The sequence below is a fragment of the Protopterus annectens genome, chromosome 4.part0, assembly GCF_019279795.1.
Source record: "Protopterus annectens isolate FY-2018-M chromosome 4.part0, PAN1.0, whole genome shotgun sequence".
In the NCBI taxonomy this organism is placed as follows: domain Eukaryota; kingdom Metazoa; phylum Chordata; order Ceratodontiformes; family Protopteridae; genus Protopterus; species Protopterus annectens.
The window spans coordinates 846878041-846904744 of NC_056733.1; the positions used below are offsets into that span (position 1 = coordinate 846878041).

Consider the following 26704-nt stretch of genomic DNA (forward strand, 5'->3'; position numbering starts at 1 on the left):
GAGTATAAACCTTACCTCATTTTCCACAGAGAGAGAGAGACAGACAGACAGAGTTTTCTTGAGAATTAATCCTTCTTTCATGCTTAAAGTGGTATCCAAGTTTACTTGAAGCCAAACTATCCATCTCACTATGTTCTTCGCTGAACTCAAAAAATGAGGGAGACAGGACACTTCATACCTTGGAGAACTACAGAAAACTCAGGTACTACCTTGACAGAACAGAATCTTTCATATCTGCAGATCAGTTGTTCATTTCTTATGAAGGTAAGAAGAAATAATAAGAAGAGACAACCTGTGTCAAAGCAGACTATTTCCAAATGGTTGTCATGGGCTGTTCCCTTTTCTTATTCCTACCACAACAAAACTATTCCTGGCAGGGTCTAGAAATTCTACCTAGGACTTGGCTTCATCTCTGACTTTTTGGAAAGGGTTGGGCTCTAGATATATTCTAGAAGCAGCAACTTGGTCCTCTGTACATAGGTGCATATGTGTGTACTAGGCGTAAGACCACTGTGGCCTTTTTTATGCTTGCCATGCAGCCCAAATGTCTGACAAGTTCTGGTACCCTTGGTACTATAGGCAGGGGCTTGGGAGATGAAACATTTTGCAAAGCACTGTAAAGAACTGCAAGCTAGATTTCTTTTCTAGGCCTAAGTCAGACTTTGTTAGGACCATTCTCCAGGGGCTCCAGGACCCTTCTCCATCCACCTCCCAGTTGTTGTAAGCTATCAAAATCTTCCTATATAGCTTAGGCTACTGCAGGAATGATCGATTTGAAGTGTGTAGCACAGTTGTGTAAGTAAACCTACCATAACAGAAGATGTTCAAATGATTGCTGCTGCAGTAACCACCACTTTCCTTCTTCACCTTTGTTTATTTGGTGTGTTTTTTAAACCAGGGCATGGACATTTATTTTTTGTTGTTCTTAGTATTGTCCTTTCAGGGCTCAGTCTCCCCATCTCTCCTGGCATGAAAGTTCTCAATGGCTTTGCACCCAAACCAGTATTTTTAGTCAGCTCAGCTCAAGCTGACTTAACTAATTTGCTGCATAAAATGTGCCCTGAAGCTTTGGAAGCTGAATGGCTATTATATCCTTTGCAAGATATAACCCTATATAGCTTAGACTACTGCAATAATCATTATAACATCTACTGTTATGGTAAGTTTACTTTTACAATTGTACTTTCTGCAGGTTTTCCATAATCAGGCCTTGCTGTTGCATGCACCCTGGTGCTGCATGCTTTGCTGTATTGTTTATGGTATTCATTGCAATTCATCATTATACTAACATTTAGCATTGTAGCTAAGATTTTTCACAACAAAAACAACATTTACATATTAAAATATGATAAGAAAAATAGCATTTTTATAGAAAAATTATAATTTTGACACCATTTTTATTATGTGATACTATATATATATATATATATATATATATATATATATATATATCTGTGTGTGTGTGTGTACGTATGTAAATATAAAGAGAGGGAGACAATGTATTGAGTGTGTGTGTGTGTGTGTGTGTGTGTGTGTGTGTGTGTGTGTGTGTGTGTGTGTGTGTGTGTGTGTGTGTGTGTGGGTGCATGTCTGTGGGTGATGCACACAATTCATGGATAAACATATGAAAGATGAAGAAGAAAAAGAAGCCATTGAACACACTGCAATATCTCTTGGCTAACTCTCTGGGCCTTAATGCAAATTTAAAAGAAATAATTACAAAATAGTCAAATTTGGACTTTAGCCATAGAATCTTAGATTCATGGAATAAACAAGGCAACTGGGCCCAGTAGGCATGCATGCCTTGCTAGTAACCACCCTTAAATCTTACCTTTCTTTTCGAGGAGCAACAGGCCAATCATTAACATGTGTGAATTTGTGGATGCCTGTCCAGTTATTTAACTCCTTTTTGAATGAAGAAAGTGTGCTGCATTGTTTAATTTGAAATTGAAGTTTGTTCCAGAGAAGGGGTAAGCGTTGTGTGACAAATCTTCTTCTCTACTGTGTTTTATTTGTTGAAGCAAGTGTAGACCCCTAGTTGCAATGTTAGTGGGAATAGTTGATTTGTGGAGATGTCAGTTGTCTTGGACTACTAGATCCCTAATGCCCTGAATGGCAAGGCACAAATCATCCCTATAGGACCTTGAATAAAGGTACGATGCAATCAGCCTCTCCTGATAGCTTTTGTCTTTTAAGCCTGTGATCTTTTTAATAAGGAATTTCTGAGGTCATTCCAGTTTCTTGATATGCCTAGTAGGACACATCCCCAAAGAGACATCATATTCAGTAATAATCCTGATCTATGTGGAATATAGATGGATAAGAACATCCTTGGATCTAGATGAAATACCTTTTGCAATCAGCTGCACCAGGTTAAAAAACATTCTTAACATTGTTGTAACATGATGGTCTAAGGCAAGAGAATTGTCTACCCCATGTTCTGAGGTCTCACCACACATTCATTTTGATGTGAGGTGTTGTCTATACCGCTAATTGGATGATGCCATTGTTTGCAGTATTGTAATGGGATAGTATTGCACATTTAAGCATTTTAGTTTTAATCCATTTTTTGATCACCAGCTGTTGACAGGTTCCCTATTAAATAATCGAAGACACATTCTTTTGAATGCGTCTTGATAGAACTTAAAAGCATGAAATGGCAAAATACCAAAACGGCATATAAGCGTATTCTTTCCATGGGAAAGAAACCGCTTGGCTGCCTTCATTATTTTGCCATTTTCGTCACTGTAGTGTGATATCAGAGTTGGTATATTTAAGTAGGGGATGTGGGGGGGGCACAGACCCCCATGTCGGGGGTGTAGGGAGGTGATGCCCCCCACTTTATGTAATGTTTTAAAGTTTTTTTGTTCTTTTTTGGAACAGCAATCTTTTTCCCTGGTAAAAAAAATCACTGTTCTAAGTGTTCAGGATTGTAAGCTTTCGCTTACATGGGGTCAATAAATCAGTTTTCGCTTTTTTAAGCATTCACTGATTTAATATAGACCCTGTTGACATGTTTGCTTTCCAGTTGCAGCTTCTACATATCACGAGGGGACTTGAGAACTTCATCAAGTTTGCAGTCATCTGCAGACTTGGTTAGCCAGAGATGCCCATTTGTAATTTGGAGAGCTGCAAATTACATGCTAAATAGTAGTCATCTTAGCACAGAGCCCAGAAGAGCCCTACTGGGCACCTTCATGCCTGCTGAGATGCTACCCTCCCTACATGTGTTCTGTCCCTTAGCCAATATGCTGTCCACTTAACTCTGTATAGGTCAGGCTGGAGCTCATTCAGCTTATTTATTGTCTTATCATGTGGTTTGGTGCTAAAAGTCTTAGCCAGGTCAAGATATGCTGTATGGATAGCATGCCACTTTTGGACGCATTAACGCAGACGTAAATCTGGCTGTATCAAAACTATAATAGATTGTTACACTCTCATTCTTTTCCTATTTTCTTACAGTAATTCTATTTATTTATTGCGTACCAAAATTAATATATTCTTATTCAAGTTCAATTCTAGTCACTTCCTTATGTGCAATATCACCCAGTTTCACCACTGGGTATAGTGTACTTTTTCTTTTCATGTGTTAATCATCTAGTAATCAGTGCTGTCCAGTGTATATAAGTAGTGTGCACGTGTGTGTGTCATCTGTCTGACATTTACTTATGTACTATACTTATTGCTTTTTCCTTTAATACTTATCATGTCTTGCCTTTTGTGTTTGTTTTTTCCTGTAAAAACGTTGACACTTGAAATTTTGTTTAGGTAGCACTTGCGTTTCCTAAATGACATTAAAGTTTCTTTGAATATTTGAATCTTTTCACAACTTGAATTATTCTGTTTTTATTTATATTTATGGATCACTGAGCTGATTTAATTTTAAACTTCTCATTTTATGTGGATCTGGTAGGGCTTTCCAGGCATTTGTACAGATTTTAAATATTGCTCTTATAGACTTATAAACTTGTTAGAATGAAATGTTTTGTGTTAACATGATTTTCTGAAGGTTATAAATTCTGAAGCTGAAGTCTCTTGTCATTATTTAGTGACTTCACCTCTAAATAATTTGCCAGAAAACGTCAGATTTTATGAGAAACAGACCAAAAATATGAGACGAAAATCTGGACATTTGAGAGGTATGCTGCCCAGTTAACAAATGAATAATAATTATAAAATATATGACCTGTTGTTAAAATACATACCCCTTTAATTTGTTATGTCTTCTCTGGCCAGAACCGTTATGGAAATGAGCTGTCCACCCTCTGTTGTTCTATGGATAAAATGAAGCACAGAAGTTAAGTGTTGATACTGACCTCCAGCTGTGATCCTGCACCCATGGCCCTGCCACTATTCCAGTATATCCCAGTTGCTCCTTTCCAGGTGATCCTGGACATATCATTTTACTGGACAGACTCTCGCCTTCTCAGGGAACATAGCCTTGGCATGTCAGTCCTATAACTGGGGAGTGAGGACTCCTAGGGGAAGCTGTAATCAGGAGCCACAGCCATCTTTGGCTGGCCAAGCAGAGTCCTTAGGAACAGACAAGCAATAAAATCACTGTGTGTGGCACATCACATGCCTAAAAGTAATTTCTTGGACAGTGAGACACTTCTTCTGAAATATAGAAAAAAGTCATGCAAACTTGGTCGGCAACAGAGATTTTTCAGGCTGGGAATAAAGCCCACACCCTCTCTATGATGAGAGAGCTGTCTGTCTGCCTCTTCATCTTATCCTACTGACTAAACTTTATTGGGCATTGGGTCTACCATTGACAAGAGATCAGAAGAAGCACAGATGAACATCTTACCTCTGCACCAGCAGGAATTCTCAAATCCTTGCAGTTATTGTCAATAAACAGCCAGTTAAAATCAGATAATTTAATTTTACACAGGGTATGAGGCTGAGATAATTCTGAGTTATCTTCTAACCTTTCTACATAGTCCAATATCCAACCCGTCATTTTAACTTTTCTGCCTAGGTTGATTTTGAGCCAGCCAATTAACAGACCACTTACCAAACTTTCCCAGTTAGGTTTATTTTCTGCTTCATCCTCCTCCTTGTCTACTTAGGCCAATTTCAACTCTGTTCTCTAATTATTTCCACATAGGCTGATATCCAACCTGTTATTTAACCTAGGCCAGTTTTGATAGGCGGCTTGTTGTTGGCTCTTCTTCCACAGAGAGGCCACAGCCATGTGTCATGCCGATGGAGCATACCTAAGATTCTTAGCATTCATCTCCATCTTCTCAACTTGAAGAAACACTGTTCATGTTCTTAGCCCCTGCCAATCTTCCCCTCTTATTTTGTAAGCCTGCTTGACCAATACTGAATCATGATAACAAGCCTCTGACCTGCAAGCACATTTGTGTCAGCAATCATCCGAAATTTGCTGGTTGTAATAAATGAATTCTTCCATGATACAGTCTCCTTCATAAGCACATTATGCAAACATCTGTTTTCTATGTCCTTCTTGTCCTTTAACACCCCTACACTTTGGGTAGTACACAAATTCTGACAATCCAACCCCCAGACTGGGCCACTTTGTCACTAGCGGTAGTAAACTGCACCTGGACTGGATGCTTCACTTCTGTACAAGCAGTGTGCCCCTGCAGCACCCCCTCCCATATGTAAAATGATTAATTGCAAAGGCCTATGAAAGGTCACTCTTCCCATAACAATCTCAGCAGGTCTTCTCACATCAGATTTTGCATGTGAAGCTTTTCATACTTGCAATCACTTGTTACTACAAGGATGTCTGCTAATACAGACTTTTTGTGGCCTTCCTCTGAGGCCTACATAAGAAAACACAGTGGGTCGTGCAGACCACAGGTACCCCTACCCTTCTTGCCTGAATTTCTTCTTACATTCATTAACTGTTGTCATTATTTGTACTCCATCATACCTTTACTTAACTAGGACCCAAATGTCCTCTTACCCAGCTTTAAATACATAGCTATAAACTTTCATCTGGCTGGATCAAACCTGTTACTGATCTTTTAAGTAAAACAGTGTTAAATGCAAGGGACCCATAGCCATGACCAATATGGTATATACTAGATGAACTCTGAACTAATACTAGCCCCTTTATTAGCTATTTAGCCCCCTCCTTATCAGAACCATACAGGTATTTGTTGCAAACTGCAACTCTGTCTACCATACCCCTTTAGCACGTTGCTTAAATTAATTCATTATTACCCTGATGCTAATTCTCCGTCTAGTGGTCTCAGGTTTCTTATCCAGAGACTATGGTCAGTGCAGCATATAGATAACATATACGTATGTGTAGATACAAATGCAGACATGGTGCATAGTGCATTTGGGGGAACATCCAACAAAATCTGACATGAACAAATATAAACTTGGTATTTTAATTGGCCAAGCATAGAAAAAAGAAGAAAACATACTGCTGTTTTGCATGTTGATTTATAATGACTGTTTTGTACAAAGAATAAAAACAAAAATTGTATTTTTTCCCTATTCATTCCTCATGTATGAAATAACTATCTGTAAATTACGTTTTGTAGGTTCATACTTCCATTTTGCAGACTACATACTGAAGTGTATATCGTTAAATAACTGCTTCTTTTCTTAATATTACTTCTGGCAAGGAGTCTTCTTTATAGCCACATTGTAAACAGAGAGCTCCTAGACCTTATTCAAATGCTAGAGCCTTTAACAATGAAGTGTCAGCTCTTGTCACCCAGGCAACAGTTCCTTTAAGCCAAATCAGGAACACAAAATACAAGATGCCAGTGTTGTGATTGAAGTACCTGTTAAAAAAAGTTTCAGTAGCCCAAAGTTCTGTGAGATCGCTGCTCAGATGCAGTAAACCTTTATGAGTTTAAAAGCTTTTGTGTAGAGGTATTTCTGTGCAGCCATACAGCTCTGCATTTGTAACTCTTGTCAGATCTGTTGTCTTTGTAATTTATTACGTTTGGGAACTGTCAAGTCATAAAGTTTACTTGGATAAAAGAAGATAAGAAAGCTGAATCTGAGTCTGTGTTCTTGTACCTTTAATTAATATGGCTGAACTTGAGAGGACTAGTGAAAAGTCCAAGAAACCGAAGAACATGTCAGCTGAGATTGTTGGGACAAGTCTTTTCCATCATATTCTTAACAGAAGGATGATTCTGTCTGCCAGAGAAGAAATGGTTAGTTTTATTTGCACCTCTGACTATCTCTACATTTAAAAAAATACTTTTATGTAGATGTTTAAAAGAATGAATAAATTATTAAAATGAGGCTTCTTAAAAACTGACTTTGAAAGTAAATATGAACTGTTAAATGCCATTATGTTTTTATTGGAAAACAATTAGGGATGTACGTGCAACTGTGTGAAATATTTTAATATACTTGTAAATACATTCTTTGTTTGAAATGGGTACATTTCTAGGCTTACTTTATACCAAACAGTGCTTCAGAAACTTTGGAAACCTGTCAAATGTTTAAGATATGTTTTGACAGTTACCGGAAATTAGTTGTCAATTTTCCATTTGCTTATATTTAATTTTTTTTTTGTCTTTTTGCCATTATGTATGAGAAGGGATTCAAATATGTTTTTTTTCTGCTGATCTCTTGGTATATTTCCAGGTCTGTCTTCAGATTGGCTATAAACTGCAGTGTTTCAGAAATGTATTTGTATATTGGAGGCGTACATAACTCAGTTACTGGCTGAGCAGGTCTTCTCAACAAGCTTGCAAATCAGCCTTTGAAACTTGTAGATGAATACCCAGCTGACTAGTATTTACAGTATATGTTCTGTGTTTATCTGCTTTAAAGGTTTCATGGAGGGTTTACTAGTGCATGAAGGTGGTGTTTTAGCAGATTACCTTTTCTCTGCTTTATTGTTGTAGTCTGTATCTACAATACCTAACATCTATCCTGCTGACAATAAAATACTTTGGCTACTTCTTAGGGTAGTATAGGGTTAATGTTAGTTACCCCTTAGAAGCTGGGCACTGCAGCCATTTCTGTATACATACTTCTAATAGGGGGTTATCAAATATTTTTATGGAATGGGAAGAACTGTGGTGGGACTTGTAAAAACGATTCACTAATGCAACAACATTCTTACCTTTGTTGCTATAGTCTTATGCAGTACCTTAAAAAGCTGCAAAGTAAATAGATGGGCCATAAATATTATATAATTGTGATGAACTGTTTATGGCCATGATTCAGTGAGCCCAAATGGCTTAACAACAAAATTACTGCCCCTCAGCACACATGCACACATGTATCATGATGTCTTTGTTTCAGAATGCATACCTTTTACCAGGATTGAGAAAACGTATAATGGCATTTTAATCTGCCACCTACTAAATAACTGGTTGTGCTCATGCACTACCCCAGCCTAACCCTCCCACCTCATTGTGCTCAGCCTAAACTCCACCATCAAAGTTACACTCCCTTCACTTAACCATTCTGTACCGTGATATTATGCACTTAACTTTATATCTCTATCACTAAGAAATCTCACTTTATTCTCAACCACAATAGTCATTTACACTGTTATTCTACAGCCACTCCACCCTCTACCAACTTTCTGTCCTACAAAACGTTCATTTCCCAGGTAACTACCACTACCTCTATTTTCTTTATCAACTACTTATCCTCTTAAGTTCAACTCCTGCTAAGCCCCTTCTCTGTAATTCCAACTGATGTACATATTACATAATACATCCACTGTCTGTGTAATTTCTTTGTAACCAACTAACTTATGAAAGAAAAAAATGTATTTCCTTACATTCGTAGACTACTGTATGTTATATAATGTGTTCTGGATATATTCATATAATTGTGTTTTCATGTAAACTCAATGTAGTTTACATAAATTCATTTTTTTCTTTAAATGTACTTGTCTAACACGTGGAGCTTTTTCTGTAGATCTCCACTGAAAATGTAATAAACCCCAGTCAGAACTTCCTAGTAAACAAAGATAAATAAATAATCAAATATTCATGATAGCAAACAGAAACAGTAGTGTAATGTATAGAGGATTATGATTAGTTTTCTGATCATACCCTATTTATTATGTGCTTGAGACATGGATGACAAGTAATTCACCTCGAGAGCGAAGCCTCTGTCATTTGCTGGTCAGTATTGGCAGAGTTGACTGCTAAATGTGACATATCTTGCCATTAACAAGTTAAGTAGGGGCTACTTATTTGTTAAGGTCAGGTCTCGCTGTACAGCAGTGCGTAATTTCTGTGCTCAGTGGACTACAATGCTTCTTTTATTATCTGTACTATTCTGCTTATAGCTGTATATCGGTTGCATTGCTTATAGATTGCATGGAAGCACTATTCTCTTGCATTTTCTGACATTGTGGATTATTTGCTTCAACTATGTTGTTTTGTGTGAGCTTCCTTTGTGAAGTGAATGCCTGTTGTGATGACAGTGGGTAAACATTTTACTTTTATTTACTTTGCATTAACTGTACAGTTTGTATGATTCAAAGAACCATTTTCAACCATTCATTCATAACCACAGATCATGAACCAATTGTGTGCAACAAGCAAAAAAAAAAAAAAAAAAAAAGATTTGTATACATGGTACTGCTTTTGTATCTGGCCACAACTTTTAGCAGCAACCACTCACCCTTAGGCAGCTCTGATCATGTCAGAGACACATCCGCCCTCAGTTATTAAGCAAGCCGTAGAAGTAAAATGCTTTTTCCTTAAGCTATTGAGGCACCTATGTAGTAAAGAAGTGATTGTACCTGTTTAGAAAACCTAAAAAACACTGCTATACTTTGTTAAACAAACAAGAATCTGTCTTTGGAGTCCACTTATCCACATTGTCACAGTGGTGGATTCATACTCTTCCAGTATCAAGCGTTTCAAAAAGATCATTCTCAATATTTATTATTTTCTTTCAGAAAGTAAAAAAGTATTTATTTGTCTTTACCCCCATACTACACTTTACCTACATGATACAGATCGCACACCCCATTACTCCCTTGGGGATCCATACCCCCTGAATTTGTATTATACTCTTCCTGCACTCACCTATATTCTGTCTTTGATGTGAAGCCCAAATTTCAGTGAGCACTAGAGTACCATTTAGTATACCTCTTACTTCATGTCCAAGATCACTATAACAAATGTGTACGGCATCACATTTTTCAATTTTTGGTCACTGTTCTTTAAATTTCAGCTAAGATACCCCCAGCACATGAACCATACAATTTAAGTTCTGCAGTTTTGCTGAGAATAATGGTTTCCTAGTCATTATTTGAAATCTTCTTTACAAAGGATAAATTAAAAATATGTAAAATATAGCCTTTCATAGTCTTCACTACTGTAGTTTATTGGAGGTTCATTAAAATGACTGTTTTTAAACTACCAAAGTTATTAAATTAAATTTGATTGATGCTTGCTGACTATAACCATACTTCCTAGTACTTTAACTTAAAACACATAATGTACCTATTTCCTGGCCACCATAATGCATTTGTCAGTAGTCAAAGCTGATGTCAACCTGACATTTCCTTTTTTACTGGTGCCTGTCAGAAAATCTGTGATCAAGACATTAGCTACAAGTGAGTAACTCAGGAAGGTGAAACATCAGAAGCTCACCCTTAATTCAGACTTAGAAGTCATACAACCTCTAGAAAAGGACAGCCTTTCTGCTTTTAAGGAAGGTGTGCGGCCTTTGAGTTATGATAATGATGTGGTGAGGGGGTTGACCACTGCTGAAGCATTCTTTTTACATCTGGGGATCTTTGAATTGTTGGTCACACTTGCAGTGTTTGACTTTTTGTGCTTAACCTTGTGAAATGTTGTGACTGTAGATGCTCTGAATGGGAAAATGGGATTCTTTACTGCCGCCAGAAACAAGTTTTACCTTCAGATGAAACAGGACTTTGCAATAAAATATGTATTTTGGTTACCTAAGCATTTCTGTTCTAATATAAAAATGCATTTTATTTTATTATTTTACATTTGTTGACTGGGCTAGTCTAACTGGATACATGTCTATTTTCAGTAGAGGCCCGGGGAGATAAGCTCCACCTTAAACTAATAAATCAGGACAGAAAAAAAAAAAAGTCCATAAATATCTAAAATACTTTATACATGAAGATTTTCTTCGAAGAACTTAATTATACAGAATGTGACTACTGAGTTTAACAAAGCAATACAGTACTATTTCCATGGGAAAGCGTTTGACATTCACCATAAAGTATGTTAGGTAGGAATGTACATTTTACAATGAAGTATACAGGTTATAATAAAAAATATAACACTGAAAAATAAGAAAGTTATTAAATATATACACTTAAAGAAGTAATTACAGTCATAGTGAAACAACAGTTGGTCTATATACAAGGTGGAAGACATGCTCACAGTAGAAAGAATGTTGCAATGAACATAACTCAGTGCCATATGAGATTATATCATCTTAGGAGTTTCATGTATGAAACACTGCAAGGCCTGTAAGACATGAGTTAGAGAGTCCCTGTGTGTGATAGTTTGGGTTTCATGTGCAGACTGTCATTCCTTTCCACATAATTAATAACGTCCAGAAAGTAGCCAGGCCCATTAGTAGCCCACTAGAAACGTTCCTTTCTGGCATCTATTTCTCTAAAGTTAAGGCCAGTATTAATGGCCTCTGCATGACCAGTTTTGTAGATGTTTGCAAACCAGGTACAATCATACAATCCCACCAACACACTAATATTCTCCAAATAGGGTTGACTAGCACATGTTGGATGTTCATGTATGTGCTTGAGTAAATCAAGGATTTTCTCTTTCCCAATAACTATGTGACCTTGGAATTGGTATATATAAGCAGTAGGGCATGGCAGTGCACACCCCACTTTGAGGGATGTAGTGTGGCCTGCCCTACTGCAAAAACACTTTTTTTCTTTTGTTTTTGTTTTTTTTGTTTTTTTTTTTTACTTCAAAATGTAGTTTGCATTTGTGAGTTTTCACTCAATTATGATGACTCTTTAATGAGGGAAGCCTTCTAAAAGTGGGAGTCAATCACAAATGACGCTGGTACCTGTCAGGGAATCTGCCATCTCAATAGAGGGTTACCTGGATTTTGCTCTACTTAACTTATGACTTTGAAAACATACAGGATGTTCTTCCCATCAGAAGTATATGACAGCATTGCCTCTAGGCCTACCTCTGATGCCATATTATAATCTTTAAAAGGCCTGCTGAAATCTGGAGATGACAAGACAGGCTCTAAATGCAATATTCTCTTAACTGCACAAAGCCATTGTCTGCCTTTAATGTCCCCTTCATTTTATGGGCATCTTCCCTTTATCAAATTTGTAAGAAGGTATGGATGGCATTGATGCAAAACAGTGAGCACATTTTCAGTAGTAGGCAGTTTCCCTAAAAATGCCCTCACTAGCTTCTTAGTGCCTGGAATAGGCCAGTTTCTCACTCCATTTAATTTTTCTGTATGGGGCCTAACCGTTTCCCTACTTATTATGTACACTAAATGTTTTACTTATGTCATGACTAACTTGCTTTTGGGAGGCATTGACAGTTAACCTAGCTTGTCTCAATGAGTCTAATACAGTCTTTACCTTAACTAGATGGGAGTCCTAGTCCTCTGACTATATTAATACATAATGTATCTAAGTAACACAGTACTTGCCATGGGGTTTAGGAATCTGTCCATAAATCTGAGAAAGGTTGCAGAAATACCATGTTGCCCGTAAGGAAGGACAGTATACTGCAATAAGCTCTCTGGTGCTGAAAACATTGTCTCTTCTCTGATTTCAGCCATTAGATGGATCTGTTGGTATCCCCTTGTTAGATCTAATGTGGTTAAGATTTTTATCTTCCCGTTGTAGATATAATGTGGTTAAGATTCTTAACATCCCCATATTTTCTATTAGTTCATCAACCATGGGCATTGAATAGCTGTCAAATAATGAAGTGTTGTCTGCATTCTTTAAATCTTTCACAGAACCTAATTATTTCATCAGGCTTCCAGACTAAAACTATGGCTCTTCTCACTTCTCTGTTATCTCCATTGTAAGCATGTTTTTATATTTCCTCTTGTACAGCCTTTGCTTGTGAGTCTGGTATTATATAAGGTTTTACATTAACCTTTTACTGCTGAAATGGTCTTGATATGGTGTTGCTATGGTGTCTAATCAGGTTTTTTCTGCCATATAGTTCTGAAAATACTTCATTGTTTCTTAACAGAAACACCCTCAAGTAATTGTTCTGTGGGTTACACAGTGTGTCATCTATACCTGCACTGCAGACATATAGGGTCATTTTCTTTCTTCACCAGAACTATCCATTTCTGCCGTTAAGATAAATATAGAGGTGTGTACTTTCCATTGTTTCAGAACATTGATATTTATTTATATTTGTTTGCCAGGGTAGTACATTGATCAATACTGACTAATGTCAGGCTCAGCCCCGGCCTAGCTATGGGATAGCTATCTTGGCTTTCTCTAAGCAGCCTGTCTAACCTTGTAGTTTATATCAATTCATTTTTCCTGCTATTTCAGATGGAGCTTGCCTCATGGACATTATTTATTTTCTGCAGAGGGGATCAAAACTAACACCTGATCACCTGCTTTAAATTCTCTGATCCTTTCATTTCTGTTATACATCCTTTATTATAATTTGGGTACTCTGCACGTGTTCCTGTAGTATTGGCAGTACCATTTTCAAAGTTGTTTAAGTGTTATATTTGCAAAATACCAAATACTGTATGATATTTTCTTCTCAAGTTACATTTGTAATAACAATATTACAACTGTGAAGGACTTAACCGTGCCAAGTTTTGTGATACTTTTCTAATGGCAAACATGGGGTATGGTATTATCTGGTCCTAGTTTTTACCATCTTCCTCAATAACTTTTCTCAGCATAGACTTTAATGTTAGATTAAAATGCTGCACTAATACAGCTCTGTGGATGGATCACTGAGTATATTAATTACTTGACCTTAAAGCATTGGCACAGTTGGTACATTATTCTGAACCTAAATAAAGTCCCCTAGTCAGTGAGTATTTCCTCAGTTATCCCTACCATGGAAAACAGTTAAGACTAACTCCCTAGCTTTAAGTTTAGTCTTAGTTTTACTTAGAGAAATAGTTTCAGAATGGCCAAATGAATAAATGAATTTAAGAATGGTCCAACAGTTTTACAGGAATGCAATTAAATGTCACCTCTATGACAGGCATTAGCATCAAATGATTTTTAAAGCCAAGCTGAGAGTCTGCCTTCGGACATTTTTGGCATCTAGAATAGTTTTTAACTTCTTTCATTATTCCTGTCCAGTAAGATCTTGCTAGAACCTTTTCTTTAGCTTTATCCATTCTTAGTTGTCCTAATATTTGAGTAAGTGCAAGTGTAATTTCATCAGTAGGTTTCAGAAAGGTTTGGGCACTAATACTTGACATACCACTTTTTGTCTTGATAATTGTTTTGTTATTCACAATAAGGGCAAGAAGTGGTAATATTTTGTTCAGCTTCTTCAACAAATCTGGCTGTATTTCCCATAGTGCCATCTTCTTCTTGTGCCTTTTGCTCCTGTCTTAGCAACACAAGCACTGGGATCTCAATGTCTAACCTTCCTCTTAAGAAAGGTAGTTTAAACTAGTACTGTTCTGTGCCAGTTGCTGTTTCTACCATACATTTTCTTATTTTCCTTGGTAAACCTAATACATCAAGCTCTTTCTCCTTCAGGTAGGGTTCCTGTATTCTGATTAAATGGGAACAGGATAATAGGATCATAGGAGGTTACTAGGTTAATGGCCCTGGGCCCTTACAAGCCTAGCCAAGAGTTTATCCCTAAAAAAGAAACCTCAGTCAGCACCTGTCGCCCCTGTCAATGAGGGACAAAGGCAGAACCCCTGGGAAAGATTTCTGGTTTAGGACTAAGTCCATGTTTATCTTGTCTCTCCATATACACTACCCTCATCTTTTTTCCTCTTTAGGTGACTGTCTCTCTGTCATAATGTGAGTGAGCACCAGCTTCTAATTTTCTTTTTGTTCTAAAGGCTGCTGCCCCTGTATCTCATTGTCTCACTTTCTTTTTCTTTTCCACGCTGATTTTCCTCTGTAAGAGTGTCTCAGAACAAAATTTCTATTCAGTTTTACCTATTTGTCTTACTGTCAGATACCTGTTGTATACAGTCTTCCCTCGCTAGAATGTTCTGTCTTACACTAATAGAAATGGATTTAAAACTTTGACCAGGTACTGTTTCTTCCTGTTCTACTATACTAGTGAAAAGCTTCTGTTTATTGACATTCATGTGCTGCTTAGACTTCTCCCTTTTGGTAAGCTTTCTACTTTAGTTTAACAGAAGGTTTGGAATACTGTTCAGGTGGTGCATTTTTCACACTTCCTAACTTAATTTCCCTGGAATACACCTGCCCAGTCAGTGACTTCTGCCTTTCATTTCTGGTAGTCACGTCTACTCCCAGACTTTACAACACTTTCAGGCTGCAATATTCTACTGTTCATTTCCCTTCCTTCTGTTATTTCGGTTCCTGCAGACTGTTCCACCAATGGTATTTGATGACATCTATCTTTGTATTGCACAGGTCCTTCATCTCTCTGCATTCCTATACAAATATTAGTACCTTTGGGAACTTCTGACACTATTCCTTGATTTTTGTTAGATTTGCATACTCTTATGAGTGTGTCTCATGGATGCCCCCCTTTTCCATGTTAGGCAGAGATCTATCTGCAAGGTTATTCACTTGCTGGTTTCCCTCCTCTGACTAATAAGTTGATCTAGCAAAAGGGTTACACAAAAGAGGGAAAGTTACTTATTGCAATGTTAGCCTTAGAAACAGAAAACGTCAGTTTTAAACATTTTATAATTTACTTATAAGTGATAAAGTTGCTGGCATGTCAGGTTTCTTGAGATTACTTTGCAGTACCCATTTTCATATTACTAGACAAAGGTCTTTTAAATTTTTCTACAGGTAGAATATCTAACATTTATATTTACTATTGCTATCAGGCATACCTCTCAACCTCTTAGAGTAAGAAATCTGGACACAGCCAGAAATAATGAGGGGACAAAGGCCCAAAAATAGGGACTTTTTTTTTTAAATATTGCTCTTGCAAACTTAGAAAGGAGATAGAATAACAGCTTTTGCATTAGGATGAATTTTCTTAAGTGTATGAAGTCTGAAATTCAAATGATTTCTTTATTTTCTGAATTAAATCTTCAAAGAATTGACAATAATTTGCTAGAAAAACGCAATTCTATGAAAAATGGAACAAAAATATAAGGCAAAAATCTGGACATTCTGGGAAAAGCTGTACTGTTGTGAGGTATGATGTCAAGTTCTAACCATAGCTTTAAAATATATTTTAAGTCCTGCATCTGTGTTCTTTCTCATTTGTCAGCATAAAAATCCAAGTCATGAAATTTTATGTTATCTCAACCTCAGTTCCATTCATATCAATATATCTTTAATGCCTCTCCTGTTATCTGGTATGACAAGATTTTTTCCTGTTCTGACTTTTCCCAATTTTCTTGAAAAGACTATGGGCAGGATTCACGAAGGCTTGCACGGAGTCTAAGAGTAGTGTAAGACTCCATGCAGCCCTCGCGATCCAGGAACAGCCCTAAATTCCGTGTAAGAGACCAGCTAAAACGTCTCTTACACGGAGTGGGCGTGGATATGCTAATCACCTCACTTGCAGCCGAAAGGCATACAAATGAGATAGATTAGCAATCCAGGAAGCCCAAAGCAGCCCGTGTAAGAGCCGTTTTAGCTGCAGAAATGTACTCAGTTGACAACTGAGTACGTTTCTGAAAAAAACACAATGAAGCCATGTCAGCTCCAAATAAAGGGTGCATATGTGTCAGGCAGCATGCCAATGGCCAAATATGTGGCCATTGGCAAGGTACCCCGATGCAAATATGAGAAATAAATATTTTTTTTTTCGGCGATCGCTGATGTTTAAACGCAGCGCAGCCCCGCACAAACGGGCTGCGCTATATAAAACATAAAAATGAAGGTTATAAACCCACAAATGTGGGTTTTATGCAATACATGGATTTACAATGCAGGGACCAGCAGACCAAAAAAACATGACCACTGTTTAGTGGTTGCTAAGGGGGGAAGCTGAGTCTAAGGCATGTAACTAAGCATTAGTAGGGAATCTGATGTAAATGAGTGTTAGGATACTGAATTCCACTGTCACATAGCAAATGAGCACATTCTGAGTAGTGTAAGAGACACATATGGGGGAGGAATAGAGTAGGAGATAGGTGACATCACAGGGGGGAATGGCAGAAAGAAATGCAGTTCATTGGAGGTCAGTGTTACATGACAGATGTCAGACACATGTCATGGAAAGAGGAGTGCCACAAGATAAGCATGGGAAAGTCAAGAAATGGAAGGTGTACACTGTTGCTTACACCAAAGTTTCTTGCTGGGCGTGCATGCGCACGTGTGCGCGCCATGAGGCCCAAGTAGGGCAGTGTGCGTGCGTGTAAGGCAGACTGAGCATGTGGGAGCCTGTTGGCAGACTTGTAAGACTGTTTGCGCTGGTGTGCGCGTGTTTTAACCCAACTAAGAAGATTCTAAACCGTGTAAGCATGTGTGTGCGCGTGTAAGCCACTGTGAGTGTGTTTCTGCTGGTATGCGCATTGCTCCCCCCTGAGGAAACAGAAAGGAAAAAGGAAGCAACAGAATTAGTAGGAAGCTAGCAGGGAATACTGCTGGAGCTAGCAGGTGAAAACAATTAGAAGCAGGCAATTACACAGGCAGAATAGTAGCCCAGCCAAGCACTTAAAACTCTGCAAACAGCAGTGCAGGATGTTTCTCTCAAGAGACACTGCAAGACAGGAGTAAGCTATTAGAAGTGAAAACTGAAAAAGCTGAACTCAGAGCAGAAATGCTAGGGGCTGCCATAGCTGTCATAAGGAGACATAGGCTACTTGCTGAGGGTGGTGACAATGCAAATGGTGCCAGACAACCCACAGTGAGGAGACGGAGAAGAGTGTACAGGCCCAGGGTCACCTACCGCGGGTTACATGAGCTGGAAATAGTAGAGCGCTATAGAGTGGACAGAGACCTCCTGCATCAAATTGTCGAGCTGTGCAGGCCAAGCCTCACACACAGAACCAACAGAGGGGAACCCATCCCAGTGGAAACCAAGGTATGTGTTGGCTTAAGAATACTAGCAACAGGTACCTTCCAGAGACCAACTGGTGATATGATGGGGATATCACAGGCATCAGCCTCCAGGGTACTGCACCAGTTCCTGGATGCCATGTCAGCACATGTCGGTGATCATGTATATTTCCCCAATGCCCGTGAGGTATTGGCCAGCAATATGAGTCTCTTCCAGCAAATAGCGGAATACCCTGAGGTAGTGGATGCAATAGACTGCACATACGCATCAAAGCACCAGCCGGTGAGCGGGGTAGGGCCTACATTAACCGCAAGGGCTTCCTCTCCATCAACTGCCAGGTCATGTGTGACGCCCAGGGCATAATAATGAATGTGTGTGCTGGCTGCCCTGGGAGCTACCATGATTCCCATATCTGGCATTTGACGCAGCTGTACCAGACATTTGTCAATGGGGACATCCCACATGGACACCTAGTGGGGGATGCAGGTTATGCACTGGAGCCGTGGCTGATGACACCCATCAGAAACACACACACACCTGAACAGGAACGCCATAATGAGACACACGCACAAACACGCCATAGAGTAATCACACTGGATATACACATCCTGACCACAGTCCCTGGCCAGAAAACCACAGTGAAAAACATGTGTAAAGCAACAGTTGCACTCCTCCAAACTGATGTGGAATCCATTAAAGGCCTTGTGCAGGTGCAAAATATGGGCCACACCTCAGAACCTGTTATACAGGCATTCCATGAACACTGCCAGGAATGCTTGGATTATGCAATCCCAAATAAAACCAAGACACAATGCCATACACGCAGGCATCTGGCATGGTGGACTCCAGCCATTACCAAACCATGCAAGAGAATGAGGAAGCTACTGCATGATAGAGCAAACATAAAAAGGGAAGTAATCACTGATCAGTAGTTTGGCAATAAAATATGTCCACACATACAATCCACTAAGGCCAGCTACAACAAGTTGAATCTGTGAATCTTGAGGCAATGTTACACCTGCCCCAAGTACACAGACAACCCTCAACTCCCCCCAAGAAATACAAATATATGTGAGAGATGCAACCATTTATCCAAACTGGAGGCTGAGCTCCCTCATCTCAATACTGTCAAAACTAGTCAGGAGGAGAAGGTAACCACACACATAGACCTATCACAACTGCAAACCAAAGACATAAACACAGAAACACATTCCCGGAGGCCCTAATTACAAACACACCACACCAATAGAGGCCTCCAAAGCAGACACCCAAGCAACCACAACCTCCAAACATAGCACATGCAGCACATAGTACACAAAGCTGGTGTGCCAAACAGTCACAGGCCAGAAGGAGAAACAACATGCCTGATACAGTTGTAATAGGTGACTCCATAGTCAGACACACTGCTGTCCCGCTCACCAGACTGAACAAGGGAAAGGGTACAGAAAGCTGCCTGTAGGCTGCTACAATACGCCACATAACACAAGTACGCAGGTCACCCCAAAGCAAGTAGAAATATGATGCCGTCATTGTCCATGCTGGCGTGAATGACCTGAGATGTACCTCCCCGGACTACATGAAAAGAGACATAGATGAGCTCTCCAATTATGTAGTCCAGGCCGGTATGACACTGACCATTTTCAGCATCCTACCCTCACCAAGAATGATGCCACAGTACAAACACAGAATGATCAGCTTTAACAAGTGGCACAATTACTGGTGTCATTCCAAAGGGATCCAATGTCTGTCTGCTTCGGATGTCATGCTTGACAAGCCATGCTGCTGTTTCAGGGATGGCTTGCACCTGTTACCCCTGGGCGTCTGGATATTGGATAAGGCTTTTGCCACCTCCATAGAGCCTTTCGTAGGCAAGGCTGAAAAGACTAACCCACCACCCTAGAAAACATAAGTGGAAAGAAACATAAGGGTAATGCTGATCAATGCCAGACATGTAAACCTCAATATGCATGCTCCCGAGGCCCTCCCCAGTATGGAGAACATTGATGTCCGTGCAGTGACAGAAACCTGCAGCAAGCCTCCTGACAGCACACCAGCACTACCAGGTTATACCTCATATCATGCGTTATGGCCCCAAAACCTGGACCAAAACATAAAAGGAGGGGGAGTATCCATATTCAGCACAGACACCCATACGTCCACGTAACTGACAATGCACGAAGCATCGGAGACCACCCATGTGCAACTAACCGTAGGCAAAACTGCTGTACAGTCTGTAGCATGCTACAGACCACACTGTCACACACAGGAACCCCAACCAGCCGTCCTGAAGACACTGGACAGTATGAATATCCCACCAAATACCAAACAAGGTACTCACAAATTACCACATAGGTGGTAAACCATTATGTATGGAAGGAGTAATCAGGGACCTAGGGACACAAGTGGACAGTAACCTGTTATGTGACATTCACATTGCCAACGTGGCTAGGAAGACTGTCTATATTGGACACCGATTCATGAAAGGATTCACATCTACGTCAACAGAGGTCATTGTGCCCCTATACTGTTCTCTTATCAGACCCATAATCTAGTACAATGCCTCATTTGGGATGTACCTTACCTGACACCTGCAGCAGTTAGAAAGACCTCAAAGGTACATCACCAAGAGGATAAAGGGTCTCAAATATATGTCATATGCTGCCTGGCTGTAGACACCCCAGCTGAATGCAGTCACATACTGCCTACACAGAGGCGTTGTATGCCTGTTGTACAAGGCCATGTCCAACACAGGAGTAATGGACATGCTCCACCCCAGAAAACCCAAAGCCATCGGAGCTGTGAGAGTGAGAGATGTCAACCTCAACACATAATGAAATAGGATGTGCTGGAGGGACAGATACATAACCCAGAGGCTCCCTACACCCTGGAACAGAATCCCACTCCATGTTAGGCAGAGCCCCTCACTGACACTCTTCAACAGGAATCTTGCCAAGTGGATGGATGATCGTAGATATACACTGGGGGTCTTCACTGTGTCACGTCCAGACAGAGGCACAGTAAAGTAAATCATAAATGGCCATAATATTCACATAGCAAGGGGTGGCGAAAGACACACACACTCTGGCTTGGCTTATAAATGCCCTAGGGTGGATAGCCCAGTATGAACCTATGAACCTATGAAGATACAAATTGTACAGGACACTAAGGATAATCACAAGGCTTTCTTAACTGATGGTAGGAACCTTGTTGGGAATTCACAGATATGCTCTGAATCACTCAAATATTACAAACAACATACCAAACACACACACATATTGCCAACATTCAACCTGACAGTTGCAGTGCAAAGCCCACCCCCCCCCAGAATGCAAAATATCTATCCCAGCAGACTGCTGCCCCCCTGACATTGCAGATGCTGAGGTAACAGCCAGCATCTGCAAAGCAAAACACACAGCAGCAATGGTATGAGATGGTGTCCTGGGCTGAGTCCAACATGGACTCCAAGAAGAATGGAATGCCAAATCACACTACTGCTCAATGTCAGCCTTACCACAGGATATGTACCCAAAGAGCAGTGTACAACAACAGTGGTCCTTCTCAACAAAGGTGTTGCCTGAATGGATACTGCAAACTACCACCCCAGAATCCTGACAAGCTTGGTCTGCACAGCTATGGAAAGGATCAGCATGTACCACAGACATAAAGATATTGGGGACCTACTGACACTGGACCCTACCCAGTGTGGCTTTCTTAAGTGCAGATCCTGCCCCTTAAACATGTTTGACTCATTTGAAACAGTCATTAAGGTCACTGGTGAGGGCAATGTGGTCCACACAGCATAGCTGGGCCTTGCAAAGGCTTCCATACAATACCCCACGTGTTCATTATAGATAAGCTCACCAGTTTAAACATAAACCCCTATGTCAGTAGAGGGGTTGCAAACCAGACCAAGGACAGAACTGACATGGTCAGACATGCTGCAGCCATGTCAAACTACAAACCAGATATAACTGGCATCCCACAAGGCTTGGTCCTGGGACCTCCCTCGTTTGGTATATATGTCCCATAGGTACAGGCCAACATGGAAGGACTGTGTCTGAACATGTTTGCAGAGGACTACAAACTGGCCACCATATCTGACCCTCCAACTGACACAAGCATCCCACAAAAGGGCCACATAGAAACAGACAACTGGTGCCATAGCCATGTTAGCAAGCTAATTGAAGAAAAGTGTATAGTCAACCCCTGTGGCTATACAGTAAGTGCCCACCAATTACCACATAGGTGTTAACCCATTAAGTACTTAACATGTAATGAGAGACCTGGGGACACAAGTTGATAGATATCCTGCATTGGACAAGCATGTGGCTGTAGTGGTTACAGAAACATACCATATACCCACCTAATCATGAAGGTTGTCAGATCTAGATAAGGGGAGGTCATTGTGGCTCTGCAGTCATCCTTCATCAGCGTTACAATTGACTACAATAGCCCCTGTGGGATGTACCTCAGCAGATACCTCCATCAACTGCAAAGTCCCCAAAAGTACCTCACCAGGAGTATCAAAGAGCTTGAACAGATGCCATGTGTTGCCTGATTAAACAAACTGCAGTTCCAAACACTGCCATACTGCCCACCCAGAGGCAAGCTGTGCCTGATGTATAAAGGCATGTCCAAGCTGGAATCAATGAACATGCTGCACCTTGTACAATCTGAATCGCAGTGAGCTATGCACATGAGAGACCTGAACCCCAGCACTGACATACATAGGACAAGCTGTACTGAATGATCCATAACACAGAAGCCACCCCGACTCTTGAGTAAACTCCCAGTACAGGTTAGCCAGAGAGTCACTCATTGACTCTCCTCAAGAGGAATCTTGATGAGTGGATGGGAGATGGTAGGTTTACCCTGGGTATCACTGTTATGTCACGGGTAGACAGAGGCACAGTATACTAACCATGACATATGTCATGGCAAAATCCACTTACAATGTGTGTCGAAGGACAAACACACTCTCCGACTAGCATTAGAAATGGCCTAGGGCACATCGCTAGTGTTTGACAATGTACACCTATGTTGTGGAATACACTACCAATGTTGGACAAGCCTGGTTTAAGTAGTTCATATCTGAACATAATGCAACATGGTCAGATGTGCACAACTGGCCCCTAACCAGGCTGTTGTGCTCACTATGAAAATGTAAAACAGTGATAGAACTAAAGCCCAGGATACTGTCCACCACAGTGAAAGTACTGAACCAGTACACTATTCGGTACTACAGTGTTAGGTCAGTATGAAAGGATGTTGACAACTGTATGCAAAGTATCCCATGCAAACCCTGCAGGCACAGTATAATCCCTGTTGTGTTCAGACACAAAGCAGTTGGACAGTAACTACACAACATGACACACAGCACACAACCATAAATGTGAGATATTGTTGAAGTTCACACTCATCCACAAATGTGGTGGGCTGCAGAGTTCAACATATGGAAAGCTCACACTGGGCATGCTCGCACACTTTGATAAATGAGACATATGTCAGACAACATGCCATGGAAAGCCTGAACCGGGCATGCTCACACACTTAGGCCAAATCTCAGTTTAGCAGTTGGCCACACATATCTGGTATTTGTACGTGTTATTCCAGGAACCAACCACATTACAGCAATCTGCCCAGTGCACACAGTTAAATGACTACAGAGACATACGTGATATAGCGGATCCCTCTCATATTCAAACATCTTCCACAGATACACAAGTTGTTCATAGAAACAGGGAATGCTATGTCAGTAAAGACCTGCAAACAGTCTATCAGCAACAAATATTGTGCATCTGACAATTAAACATATGGGTGTAGAGGTCAACACTAGGCTGTTTGCACTAGGGAATGACAGCTTAGCCAGAGTGTGCTTGAAGTCTGCCTCCCCAGTACAGTAGGCTACTGTGCCACTGTAAAGTAGGTCACATAAGGCACCGTGTGAGGCTAGTGTGCTGTGCCTCTGTCAAGCAGGGACACAGTGGAGATCCCAGGGGTTGAATTTGCTAAGCCACATCCATGTTGTTGGTGTGTGCTGGAAGAGGGTTGGTGAAGACCTCTAACAGTAAGTGGGCGTCAATAACAGACTGAGGGGAGCCTTATCTGCATTGTTTGGACAATTTCACTGTCAGCACTTTGTTGTGATGATTATGAGGGATTGAAGTATCGTGCCAGTACTGTTCAGAGATGTCCTCCCTCTGTGGGCTACTGCTCTGCAATGTATTGGCTCACTCTGTCTGTTGGACAGCTCATATATGGCTGGTGTACACCTGACAGGTGTCCTGTTGTGGAGCAGTCATGGGTATATTTGGGATAGCATGATCAATGCAAACCTTCCACATGCTCATAGAATGCAATTGTCAAGGATTATGCAGAGTGGCCTGTATACTCCCCCAGCATGGGTCCTTTGAAGTCTTCCACCCCAGTCTTCACAAGTGTAAAGTCTGCTTTTGATAAATACACTTTGTTTGCAGTGACAACCTTGCCTGGGGGTGGGGATGGGATATGGATGTCCAGAGAAAGGTAGGTATGGTCAGTTATCAACAATGGTGGTCTACCTCTGGTGTGGAACAGTGAGTACCCATGTTGCAGATGGTCAGGTGCAATATGTATTCCCCCTTGTGGCTGTGGTGAGTGGTTCTGCCATAGCACATGGACTCACAAATTGTAGTGGCTGTAGGGTAATGTTGTAGAGGCCTGAGTAGTTCCCACACACAATATACCTGTACCTGACGTTAGCAACTGGAATGGTGTATGTGAACACTTGCATATCTTGGCACTGTTCCCAGGGAAGCAAAGTGTGTGTCCTGGATGTGGGAGGGGTGGTCCAAACTGGTTGTGTTGTGTGTTACAGGTCCTGTGGTCATGAAGCATGGTATAGAACATAACCTGCCAGTGCGATGTGCATATCTGACCCTGAAGTAGGTGGCTGCAAATGCATATATATGCTATCCCCCAACTGACAGGTAGTACTAGATGTACATACCTCTGTAGAAATAATGATGTCAGCACCCTATAAATACAGCAGGTGCAGAACAGATGCCCAGTAATTTGGATAGTGCCCTCTGCTAATGCGTCTCCCTCAAGTGTCATAATATAGTTAGGTAGGGGTTTGAATCCTGAAAATGCTCAGTGTGTGTGTGTGTGGGTGAGCGGGGTTGGTGTGTGTGCAACTCTGTGTGAGGGAAATGTCCCTTTTGGCAACTGGGAAAACACACTACAGGATGCACATTCCCCTTTCTAAACACTGATGATGTCAGCACCCTATAAGTACAGCAGGAGAAGAAAAATTTCCCAGTAATGCAAATAGCGCGCTCTACTAATGCGTCCGTCTCGAGTGTCATAACATAGTTAGGTAGGGGTTTGAATCTTGCAAAAGCTCAGTGTGTGTGTGGAGGGGGGTTAGTGTGTGTGCAATTCTGTATGAAAGAAATGTCCCTTTTGGCAACTAGGAGAACACACTACAAAATGCAAATTCCTCTTTCTGAACACTGATGATGTCAGTACCCTATAAGTACAGCAGGAGAAAAGAAACCTCCCAGTAATGCGAATAGCGTTCTGCTAATGCGTCTGTCTCGAGTGACATAACATAGCTAGGTAGGGATTTGAATCCTGCAAATGCTCAGTGTGTGTGGAGGGGGGTTAGTGTGTGCAATTCTGTATGAAAGTAATGTCCCTTTTGGCAACTAGGAGAACACACTACAGGATGCTCATTCCCCTTTCTAAACACTGATGATGTCAGCACCCTATAAGTACAGCAGGAGAAGGGAAACCTCTCAGTAATGCGAATAGCGTGCTCTGCTAATGCGTCCGTCTCAAGTGTCATAACATAATTAGGTAGGGGATTGAATCCTGCAAATGCTCAGTGTGTGTGGAGGGGGGTTAGTGTGTGTGCAATTCTGTGTGAGGGAAATGTCCCTTTTGGCAACTAGGAGAACACACGACAGGATGCACATTCCCCTTTCTAAACACTGATGATGTCAGCACCCTATAAGTACAGCAGGAGAAGGGAAACCTCCCAGTAATGCGAATAGCGCGCTCTGCTAATGTGTCCGTCTTGAGTGTCATTACATAGTTAGGGAGGGGTTTGAATCCTGCAAATGGCAAGCGTTTGGATGAGGGGGGTTAGTGTGTGTGCAATTCTGTGTGAGGAATATGTCCCTTTTGGCAACTAGGAGTACACACTACAGGATGCACATTCCCCTTTCTAAACACTGATGATGTCAGCACCCTATAAGTACAGTAGGAGAAGGGAAACCTCACAGTAATGTGAATAGCATGCTCTACTAATGCAACCGTCTTGTGTTTCATAACATAGTTAGGTAGGGGTTTGAATCCTACAAATGGTAAAAGTGTGTGGGGGGTTGGAAGTAGGGTGTGTGCAATTACATGTGTGAGAAAACTGCCCCTTTTGCCAACCAGTACAACACACCAGCTGCTGCATATTCCAATCTCTACACAGAGATGGCCATGTGAGAAAACTGCCCATTTTGCCAACCAGTACAACACACCAGCTGCTGCATATTCCAATCTCTACACAGAGATGGCCACGTGGTTGTCAAATGAGAGATTGCTATCAACTTGGGTCCCCAGGTCCCTAATTACTTCTTCTG

General features: G+C 40.7%; 1 protein-coding gene across 3 annotated transcripts in view; it reads left to right on the plus strand.

Moving 5' to 3' along the window:
* The window catches only part of TEX47 (testis expressed 47), an 844245-nt gene that overhangs the window by 78975 nt on the left and 738566 nt on the right, over window positions 1-26704 (plus strand). For 2 of the 3 annotated variants that reach the window (XM_044068792.1, XM_044068794.1), the window contains exon 1: window positions 6849-7154. The exons of the other annotated variant lie outside the window; for it this stretch is intronic. In XM_044068792.1, coding sequence (XP_043924727.1) covers window positions 7026-7154 — 129 coding nt within the window. In that variant the 5' untranslated portion in view covers window positions 6849-7025. Of the gene's footprint in view, window positions 1-6848; window positions 7155-26704 lie in introns of those variants that run through there. 3 annotated transcript variants of the gene reach the window in all.